The following is an 11,759-nucleotide window of genomic DNA, read 5'->3' as shown; positions in this document are numbered from 1 at the left end:
CAGTGCCTCCACCTTCGCTTCTTGCGAGGCCCTTGCGAGCCTTCGGCGATCCCGCACTGCTGTGTACCGCATCGCGTCCACGTTATATATATATATAACGTATATATAACGTATAATATATATATATATATATATATGCGTGCTCTTGTTGCGAGGCTAGCACAATGGCGTCGGATCAAAATAAAATAAAATATTCAAAACTCAAAATCGAGTGCACTCGGAAGATCAATCGATACACGTAAATTAATTAGATGAACGAATGAAAATGATCCGCGACCACCGGATCCCCCTCCCGAATAAATAATAAAACGTAAATAATTGAAAACTAAAATTAAGTCGCGGCCATTCGTATCAATGAGAAATCGAATGCCGATTCGATCCGATCCTCCCGAGCGACAGGTTATCGGACGGTGAAGTTTTCGTGATGCGCTGCTTGCCAGATCATCTGTAACGAGAGATAATCGTGACCGGAAAGGAAGAGGGTCAGGTCGCCGATGTCGAGGTTCCGTGGCGTTCGCGACGCGGCGATACCACGAACGCGACAAAAAAGTAACGTTAACCAGACTTCGGGCTGGTTTCTATTAAGAGACTATCACGGGTCTCCGCAGGCTGCAGCAGGTTCCAGGGGACAAAAAATCGATGAATGAACGCGATCGGTAACGAACCCATTACCTACGCTCTTGGTATTGTCGATCGGCAATTATACTTGAGGCTTTTATACGTATCTGTTCTGTGTCTTACTTGGGTACGAGCCTTGTCGATTCTGACAAGAGAGTTCTTGGGTTGACGTAACAGATCGGTATATAATTTAGATTGAACCCAGGAGCCACCGAGTATAGTAATAAATTAATTGATGGATTCGGTAAGTCAATTATTATTATTATCGTCATTCGGTAACGAGATACACACGTCGCCCGTTAAGTATTCGCCTTGCGCCTCGTCCGCGTACAGTTGGCAAGCTCTACTTCAAGATCACGGAGCGCGCATGAACACAACCGCCGTATACATTTCGATTAGGATCAAGTTCACGAGGTATTTCTGTTGCAGGCGATTTTACGCGAACGCCAGATGAGATTTCGAGCGAACTGCAGTTGCGAGGTGGCTACGTGACCTTGGAGATCCCACCGACCGGAACGGGTACTGTTTTCTTCAGGCTCCTTATGGAGGAAGAGGGTCGGGTCGCGCCGAGAGCAAAAGATGAAACGAAGATCCTCTATCGCGGGTGGTGCTATCTGCGCTCACGTACCGTGATGACGCACTTCCGGCCGAGTGAACCCGCGGTGGCCCCGTGATAATTCCGGGGGATCGGACCGAGATCCATCCACCGTGACTCCGTGGCCCCGTGACGACCTCAGAGATGTTTGCTCTTGTTGCTCCGCCGGATGGTGAAGCCAGCAGCAGTCGGTACGAGTGGCGCAGGAGTGGTAGGTAGAGTCAAAGAAGAAGAAGAGAGCGGTAGAGAACGAGGTAACAGAAGATGATGATGATGATGAAGAAGAATAAGTAGAGGAAGAAGTGGTAGTCAGACTGGGATCCGGAGCGACTCCGGTGAACGTGGAGGAAGGAAGGGAGGAAGGAACCCATGGTAGTAGCGGTTCGCTCATCATTGTAATTACTTCACGAGGATGTACCAGTATATTGGATCATTATCGAGAGCTCCACATCTCCCACCTAGGGCTGTAAGTATAGACCGGTACGATGCGTACGAGACTGGCTCTACGAGAGTACACCGGGGCAAATCCGTTTGGCACGTACGGAGTAACGACTTGGTAGCATCCGATCAAACATCGACCGGTTCCACCTTTCTCGAATCGGGCCCGCGAGCGGTTCCCCACCCGAGTCTGATCGGCGAGCCCACCGAGTTCATACGAACCCAGGCCCCGTCGGGAGATCAGGACGGGTGAAGTAGGGTAAGTAGGAGGATGACAATCACTTGAGATAATGAAATTTCGAAAAACTGTGTAAAAAAAATTAATAAAAAAGTGACGTAAACAGCCTCGTCCAGGTACCAGGGAACCATCGTTGGAACGTACCAGATGACTGTGCGGATCGGCTGAAGTGACCTGGACCATTTTGCCTATTTACGCAACAAGATGCGGAAGCTGCTCGAGAGGAGATCGAGTGCTGAGCTCGTAAATGGTAGTTGGTAGGCTTGGCTAGCCGGTGCTGAACTATCTGGCGAATTCAGTGGCGTAAGGGAAGCCAAACGGCAGCCGTGGAAGTAATGGGAGCGTATCGAGAGATCAGCGAATGATAATCCATGCAGGGTAGGTGGGTCGTTTCTACGGTGAGGATACGGAGGATCGGTAGGGTCTGCCGATCTGGCTACCTTCTGAACTAGGATGCTGGGTGCACGTAGGCTGCGCATGAGGTACGGTTAGACCGTAGTAAAAAGATTGGGACGATAGGAGATGAGTGGCGAGACGCGAGAGGAGGCGGAGATGGAGTTTCTAGGTAAGGACCTCGCGGAACTTCAAGATGAACCCAACCTAACCTAACCCAAGAGCAATGGCTCTAAGCTACGATCTCGCGTACGGTGCTCAGGTGTAAAAGCGTTGATTGCCGAGCGAGTATATTTTCTCGCTGCCGTGGTGGTAGCAGTGGGCGTGCCGGGCACGACCGAAGGGAGACGGCCAAGGCCTCCTTCGTCGTGCTACCGCGATTATGTTTATTATGTGCGCGCCGTACGCGTGTGCGTCAAACGCGTCTTCGCCGGGTGCGGAAAAACAGGATCAGGACCAAGAGCAAGATCAGGAGCGACGTTTACGATATTTTTTTAAATCGTTCCTCTGCCTTAAGGATTCGACGATTTTCTATTTTACCATCGCGATAACGTATTAATCACGTCGACAGGCTAGATAAGGATTTTTCGTTGTAATCGCGCACACGTGAACGATTTATCATTCTCAAAGTGCCAGCCTGCCTTTTTTTTACTCGTACGTTCAGCTACACACCCATGACTTAATCGTATCGATCGGGATGAATGGAGACTAGAAATTTACCTGGTCGACGTTCGCCGTCACCATCGTCGCTATCATTGGCACCCCCCCTCCACCTTCCACCCCCAGCACACTCGCCCCCTTTTACTATCGATATCCATAGCGAAAAAGTCATTGCGTGCCGCGTTCGCGCGGAGCTTGTTTAATTTACATAAACACGTACTCATTGATTGCCGGACTAGATTGCCGAGTGTTATTACTTCTACAGGCAGTTAACTCCGGAGGGTTTCGAATCGTTAAGGCACCCGCGACTATACGGGCCGCAAGGAACGACAATGTCGTTTTTCAAATGAAAACCGCCTTTAAGATTTTTTTAAAAAATACGAAAAGCCTTCTCGGCGAAGAATTGAGCTACAAGGAAATGGAGCGCCTTTTTTATTACTCGAATGACCATATAGCAGTCACTGCGATCGTACGTACCAACGACTGCACTTAATTCAGTCTCCATCCAGGTACATAAATTCTCTAGTGAGTAAAAGGGGAAAAAAAAAATTCCCTAGAAAATCACGTACAAAGTACGGACAGTCTGGTAAATAATATCGTACATGACCAACTATCGTGTCTCGGAGTGTCGGCCGTAACGAGTTCGCGTTCCAATAGAAATGACGGCCACGTGTCTTGGATAAATGGAAAAAAAAAAAAAAATGGAAATTGGTACCAGGAACGTAGAAAACTCCAGGACTGAATATCCCTAGGTTATATATATATACAATTATAATGGTCAAGGCAAAACAGGACTTGCTCGTGTGCATTGTAAGCGCTGCATTAAAGTCCATCGTTAATGATACTATACTGTATTCTTATCACCTATGACGACTCGTGTGGAGACAGATACGCGCATTGCATTAGCATGTTATAAACTCGTTAGACGAGGAAGAATCGAGGATTAGCAGGCAATGTAATACCCGTGCAGGGCTTCTTCGTTTCGCGTATACGGGATCTACAGTGATTGCGGAACAGTTGCACAGAAGTAATATGCATAGAGTAGGGTTAATCATGAGTTACAATAATAACAGTAGAATGTAAGAGAAACTAACAAAGGGGTAACTAACTAATATCAGCACCCAGGGTGGCCTGGCTAGTAGGTACGTACCCGGTATCCAGACAGACTGACTGTGGCTCGGTACCGTGTCCAATCAGGATGCTGGACAAAAGGATCTAATTTCATCATAGCATTGAGATTCTTCAATCAAGACAGGTATACCAGCTATACGTATACCTACCCATCCTAAGCTGAGAAGTTACGCTTTCTGTCTCTTACGCGTATACATATATATATATTAAATATACATATACAGCAGTAAGCAGTACCCAAGTATACGACTGAGAGCTTCTAGGTCGCTGACAATCCTGGTCCAGGGTATCCGACATCTCTTGGGACGGTTATCGTAGGTCGGGGATCAATTCATCCGCAGCACGATTCGAGGGAACTCAAGCTGGCAAGTAAAGCCGATCTTACACCAAGTAGCGAGGGATCGGTGTTTGAGAGAGTGCGGTTAAAAAAAAATTGCAAAATTAATTTTTTTTCACTCACCAAGATTTTCAGTAGCAGAGATGCTGTCCAGGAATCCGTTGTTCCTCGCGGTACCTGAAACAAAGGATACGGAAGTATTAGAAGAGCAGCGTTATATTATATCTATACTGTACAGCTGTGTTATCGTTTTACTAAAACGATCCGATTGAAATAATCGTATAGGAAATCTGGTGAATTATTCGGAGCAGTATATACGTATATATAGATTAACGAATCCTAAAGGAGGATCCTTGGCACCACGGCGGTTCCAGCCACCACCCACGACGTTCCTGTTTAGCATGCACGACCGGGCGGAGCATACCTATCTGACAAGGTTAACTAATACAGCTTCCCCGGTCGCGCGGCTAGTTGATTAGAAATACACCGATAAATCAGAGCCACTCTCGTAATTGATCAGCAAGAGTATAAGGAGCATCAAGCAAACCAGTAGCAGAAGTAGCTGTATATACACGGTAGGAATATAACCGTGGTAGCAATGAGTGAAACGGATGAACCAACCTGATACAGATAGATGGAGAGTACGAATACGAAAAAAAAAAAAAAAAAAAAATTTTTTTTTTTTTTTTTTCAAAGTCCATCTCCGTCAGGTTGGTAACAGAACCTGATCTGCGCCAATAGGAAAATACGGGAGCAATGCAATCTAGTGACTTTTTGCTTTATATGTAATATTTTTTTTCTCGATCCCCCTCCCACCGTAACCACCCTGCTCCCCTCTCTCTCCCTCTCTCTCTCTCTCTCTATTTATTTAACCCCGCCGCTTAACGAGATAATTAAATCAATAAAAGTTCATACGGGCTGAGCACGTTTAATTGGACGTTGCTCTCGAACCTCGCGCGCATTTCCATAACACGCAAACCTTTTCTGTCGGGCAACTTCTTCGTGGTGGGGTGCCGCAGCTACTGAACGAGATCATTTTTTTTTCTTTTTCTTTTTTTTCCTTATATTGACGTTTTATTTTTTATCTCCTATCGCACGCTCAATATTTATATATGTATATGCATATCGATTTAATTGCCCAAGGGACTTTGGCACTGCCTCGTATTAACCCTGTAATAATTATTCCACGTGTAATCAATATTCCTGTCGTTTTATCCAATTCTCAAAGTAACACTTATCATATTCTCGAAGTAACGTTCGACTCCTTTTTTTTTTTATCATACAACCGTCCCTCCGATAATCGATCGATAAACTCTTGACGCCTTGGCTCCAATAGCATCTCACAGCGGCGATACTATTTCATTCATTCACAGTCGCGTTACACGCGATATCCCACATACGGCATATACTCACGGTGATATATCAATATATCTGCCCGGCGTATGATAATGCGATGCCTCCGTTAATAAAGAATTATATATCTCGGCTATTACGAAGCATGCATTTTTACCCCTAATTGCGAAAGGATCCTAAGGCTTTGCAGGGTAGATAAAAACGGAAACGGCTTATCGTAATTATATATACATATATACACGTGTATGTCCGCCCGATGAAAAGGCTCCCCGGTTCGTTCGCTAACGTAAGAACGAATTTATGTTCTCAACTCGACACGATCGACGGCACTCTAATAATACTCCGGCAATCGAAGCGTCGCAACGCCCCGCGTCGCGTTCGCGTGTTACGCTGATTTTTCTCATTGAGAACTTCACTGAACTCTCGGTAGACTGGTGAGCGAGCTACCAGGATCAGCTGATTTACCAACCCGAGCTTTAAGTCGCTGTTAGGTACTCTTTCTAGGTATACACACTGTCTATGGATTTATATATATATATATATATAGAGAAATATACAGCCAGCTAGAAGCCTGAACAACTCCTGTCGACTTTAAATCAAAGACCGCCGTACATAAACAGCCAAGTCGATAAGCTCGATTAGTTTCTGTCTGTACACCGTCAATATCGTATGGTTAGAAGGGAACGTTTGAAATTTTTCAAACACCTATGGATTTGCTAAAGAACAAAATACTAATCCTGCCTATGTACATAGGACGACTGTGAATGGGACTCTGTTGTCCTATATTCAATTTATATAGTTTTTCCTCTCTACAAGTTTCATCGTCTTTGGTACAGTGTCTATTGCATTTACCCGGCGCAACGTATACATAGGAGTGTATTCGCTGAATATATTGAATATATTCGCGCATATAAGGTCAGCTATACGCCGGCGTAACGATCATGGCTGGGCGCGGCTCCGCTTAGCGTGGTTTGTAGTAAAAATTTTTTTACCTGGTTTCATACTTGGCGCTCATTTGGCCTAATGCATGCTGGTACCATTTTGCATTGGGACTCGAGGCTGTGGGGATGGTTGCATTGAAAAAGGTTAATGACGTCGGTTAATGCGAAGTGCGAGTGAGATTGGATTAAATAAAACAAAAAAAAAAGAGGGGGAAATCCGATGACGTTTTTGGGAGACGATAAAGGATTTAATGGCCACTTAGTTTTTCTGTCGCTACCATTGCAAACTTTCAGTACTGTCGCGTGTCGCCGGTAATGAGAACTCTTTTTTTTTCGTGGAAAGCAGCCCTTCCAGGGTTCGAGGCTTTTTAAATGTTTACGTGTAAAAATATTGAAAGGAAAGAAAAAAAGGAAAAACGTCGCTCTCGTGTAAATCGGCCAAGAAGGAAACTCCCTAACAGCATTCAGATCGTAAAGTCAAATATTCAACGCGGGGCTGCAAGACGTCGAGTAATTTTCTGCGCATTAGCCATTAAATTTATGGTGCCCGGTGACTCCTATTTCCCCTCTTGCCAGTCGATATTTCTCATTTGACATATATATATATAATGGCCATACCCTCGAAGGAATTTTCTCCACTTGATTCACATCGGTTATTAATCAGTCATCGGTATCAATGAGATGTAATTAATCGATACTCAATCGACTGTTAAAACGGGCAATAAATATCAGAGTGATTCTGGATATTTATATTCCGTAAAAAAAAAAAAGTTCGAATCAAAAAATTTGCAAAAAAAAATTTGCAAAAACTATTTCAAGCTTCGTCGCGAGACGCGTCGGTAATTTAATCGATAACGATCAATGCCTACTCGTAGATCCTAATAACGATGATCTAATCCCAAATCGATCGAAGGATCAAGTCCCAGGAGACGAAAGTCTCGTAAAAGGTGCGCGAGGCGTGGGAGTCGGCGCACGAAGCAGAAGGAACGAAGGAGCACGCTTTGTGGGCGGACCTCCGGAAGGTGGTGGAGGTTAAGGAGGCGGCGTTCCAAGGAGTAGAGGTAAGAGGGGAAGGCACGAGAAGGTGGGCGAGAGGGACAGACTGTTAACTCACGATAAAACCAGAACCGCAAACGCGTCGCGCGGATTCGAACTTCTTGCGGACGTAAGAGAAGCAGCGCCTTGGAGGTTGCTATTGGTAAGACTGGTACCTTTGCTCGTAGCTGTTCTAATCAGCCAAGCATGGAGCAGACTGCGTAACCGATCGGACACGGGATATATAGAATTTCAAGGGAAAGGTCGAAGATAGTAATTATTTATCTATATACGTATATATATTTTCCATCTTTTTTTTTTACATCCCTTTGCTACCTGCCAACGTATTTCCTATATTTCGCGGATCCCACCTCCCGAGGTGGCAGCACGCGACCAGCGCGTAGTACAGCCACGGTGTGATGAATTAGCGAGATTAGACGTGCCCAGTGAAATTTATACCATGGTATTAAATGGATATAACTATCTCCGTCTAATCACTTTCTCCCGATGCCCTTTAACGCGAATTTGCATAACGCCCCAGCACCGTACTTGATTACTGGTAATTAGCGACGCGTGGCCCGCGCCCACGCGAGGTCAACACCGAGGAAGAGATTCAATGATTAACGAACCTCTAAACGCATATCCCATCGCCAATGACTTATCCCACGTATTATTTTTTTTTTCGAAAAAAAAAAAAAATTTCCAAAAATCATCTCCAAAAGTTATACCGCGCCGAGTGATACTAAAGATTCACATTAAGAGAATCAATCTCTCGGCAACCTACGCCGCTACGAAAAGCTTGGAGACTGTACGTAAAATTTTGTTCCACGTGTGAAAAAGTGGTCCAGAGGGATGCTGCGCCTTTTTTCATCTCCCGACCAGATCCCCAAGTCCAGGTCGAGAAGCTTTCCCAGGCCCCGGGGTTCCACGGCGTGGAATTTGCCGGGCGACCCGACGAGCCGGCGGCATCGCGACGACCTTCGACACGACGCTCTCCCCATACCACGATTATCTCACAACGTACCGATGTCAAGAAGTCAACCGACTCGGGGAGAGTCGAAAGAACTCGCGGTTCCGCACGGTCGAGCCCTTCCTCGCAAATTCCATAGGAGCAGCCAGTAGGATGCGCAGCAAGAGGCAAGGAAGAAGGACGGGAGTAGTAGCAGCGAGCAGTGGGTAGTAGCAGGTTATCGTATGACAGATATTTAAAAAAAATTAAATAACAACAGTACCAACCTATGTATCTTCATGAACCATAGAGAAAATCACTCAGCATCCTCTTCAGGGATGAAGATTATTTATCCGGCGTATCCAATAATTCACATATTTTCTCATACGTATATAGCCGGCCTCTTTGGCCGGTAACTTTATCCCACGCACCAGCGTCGCGACGTCTACGCGGATGACTGACGTCACGGGATCCTGAGCGTGCGACACACGTGTTCCTGTGTTTTTTAACTACCGGGTTCGCGACGATGTTGATATTTTTACCGAGCGGACGGTTCTGTCGTGGAGCACGGAGCGAGCGAGGCGGCCAAGAAGTCAGGAGCGTACACGGGGTAGGGATCCGGATGGTAGGGCGAGGGGGCAGGAGGTCTCTCCACCAGTCTCTCTTGAGGGAGAGTGAGAGCACCAGAGGAAGAGAGGGGGTAGGTCAGAGGTCAGGGCTACGCCGTACGACCCGTGACCTATGACCCTCTCGACCTCGGAGAACCCCGGGACCCCCCTCCCCCCGACTCCCTCCTCGCCACCCCACTCTCAAATGTCAGCCAGCGCAGCAGCTACACAATACCGAGCTATAGTGTGTATACTTCGTGACTGTATTTTTTGTTTCTCTCTCTCTCTCTCTCTCTCTCTCTCTCTCTCTCTCTCTCTCTCTGGGGGACCTTACGCTAAGGCCACCTTATGTCTCGTGACATTCTATACGGGGAGGAAGTAACCCCATAGTGTACCAGGGGAGTAAATTATCTGGGGATTTTTATATATCGTACTTTGAACGGACTGTACGATACTTTTTTTTTTTGAGACCGACCATTTTGTCTGGTTGTATATATATTTTTGGAATTCTAACTTTAGAAGGGTTTCTCAATCTGATGGAGTCCCGGTATTTATACCGCGGAAGAGATAGGCCAACGATCTTGGTATCTGTTAAGATTAGACGTGAATTATGGAATATTTTTATTATTTTAATTTTACGGTGAATCGTATCGCAAATGATATTTCAATTGGCAAGCGAGAGCGTAACGCGACTGTATGTGAATGCGTGGTTCATTAAAAGTGTTGCGGCTGGGAAACGCAAGTATTTTTGCAGCGAGTACCACGGGATCAGGGCCGTGTCAAGTGGAATGTATTGGTGAAGCGTACGTGAAAGTGAGCCACTTAATATGGATGTGTACGGAAGACCCGTAGTGGACCTTTGACCTATGACCCCGGCATCGGGACCATCAGCCAGGCACTCCGCAGCTGGCTTTCAACCGTTGAAAAATTAAACGCTTCACACGTGAAACTTGGCGGCTAATGACGTCGGTTCTGAGTTTAAAAAAAAAATCCCATTAAGAAATACCAGGATAGATTCGCCTTTTATTCTGTTATTCAATGTCGCTTTTACTCAAATCATTGTATTTCTGACATTGAGGCGCACACGTCACGCGATAAAGTCTCTACCTTTAACCTCGCCGTGCTGTTTCGTACACCTAATGGACGTACGGACGTTGCATTGAGAAACGGTCAGCCACGTACCTACGATAAATGGCAAAGAGGGATTGGCCATTTCGTGTACTCGTTCGACCGAAAGTTCAGCGGGGTCAAGAGGTCGCGAAGCCACGTCGACCCACGTGTGTCGCGGTGGGAACTCACGACGTGACCGACTCGATCGTCCGATTGTGTGGCCCACCGCCAACTGTAACCGCCAACTGGACCACGTAGATACGTAATTGAGATTAGATCCTCTATTTTTTTTCTCTACTATTTTTTTTATAGTCACAACTAGCCACGATACGATTCTCCGTCGTCGTCGCTCTTTTTTTAAAAAAAAAAGCCTTCCAGACTCGGTTTAATCTTGAATTTGTCCAATTGTGAATATCCGCCTTAAAATTTGTCAAAGACCGCCGCCCAGTATGAATTAACACTGACTTTCGTGTTTTCAAGTATTTACATATACGATTCCCGCAACGAGAGATAAAAAGTTCGTGAGATATCGTAGAGATAGAATCCCGTTAAAAAGTCCCTAGGGACGCAAGAAATGTCACTAGAGTGATAAGAAAGTAGTTCAGCTCGATTTGCGGTCAGACCGAGTTACGTAGTAAGAAGTAATGCAAATAAAAGAAACGTATCGTCCCCAAGAACAATTTCGCGTTATTCTCCTTTTGCAGCAGGCAACGCAGGTAAGGTTTCGTGTAAACGTGAACTGTCCCACGGTGAGCGCGGGAAATGGTCACTGATTTAAATCGTAGGCTACAAAAAAAAAAAATAAAAAAAAAATAAAAAAAAATTCAGTAAACTCGATTCCACAGAAGATACAAGACCGTAAACGTAAGTTCTGTAAAATTGTTTATAACAAAACAAAAACGTAAAGAGCAGTTAACATCTTTGCACGTAGAATTGCGCAAAGCGATCCTTCGAGTCCCGATCCCCACAGTCGTAAAATCTTTTTCAGCGTATCAGTTCACCGATGACGTAAGCGCACGGATCCTCGGAAGATAAGGACGTCCTCCTCGCGTCGCGACGCGATACTCCTCGGCACGTAGTTTCGCGGAATGAAACAACCGCCTTTATATTCGCGCTGATGTAAACGAATCTGACCTTTTCAACGTGTGAGCGTGTGGAGAGGTCAGCCAGGGAATCTCCTGACGGGAGTCTGCGGACTGGCATCGTCCGAACTGACATTTCCTCTGTCGTGACCTCGTTAGGAAAAAAAAGGGCTGAGGAGGGGGGAGAAGAAAAATTTATTTGAAATTGTAAATTTTTTGCAGCCATCATTAATTGAAAAAAAAAAAAAAAAAAAAAAAAAAAAAAAAAAAA

At 45.5% G+C, this 11,759-nt stretch overlaps 1 protein-coding gene across 1 annotated transcript in view; it reads right to left on the bottom strand.

The window, feature by feature from the left end:
* LOC107272513 overlaps nucleotides 1-11,759 on the bottom strand; it is a 122,913-nt gene that overhangs the window by 65,368 nt on the left and 45,786 nt on the right. Inside the window, exon 3 of the mRNA XM_025089755.1 lies at nucleotides 4,534-4,587. Coding sequence (XP_024945523.1) covers nucleotides 4,534-4,587 — 54 coding nt within the window. The remainder of the gene's footprint in view (nucleotides 1-4,533; nucleotides 4,588-11,759) is intronic.

Source organism: Cephus cinctus, unplaced genomic scaffold, assembly GCF_000341935.2.
Source record: "Cephus cinctus unplaced genomic scaffold, Ccin1 Ccin1_scaffold1184, whole genome shotgun sequence".
NCBI lineage: Eukaryota > Metazoa > Arthropoda > Insecta > Hymenoptera > Cephidae > Cephus > Cephus cinctus.
Note: the sequence above shows the minus strand (reverse complement) of the source record. Positions and strands in the feature narration are given on the sequence as shown.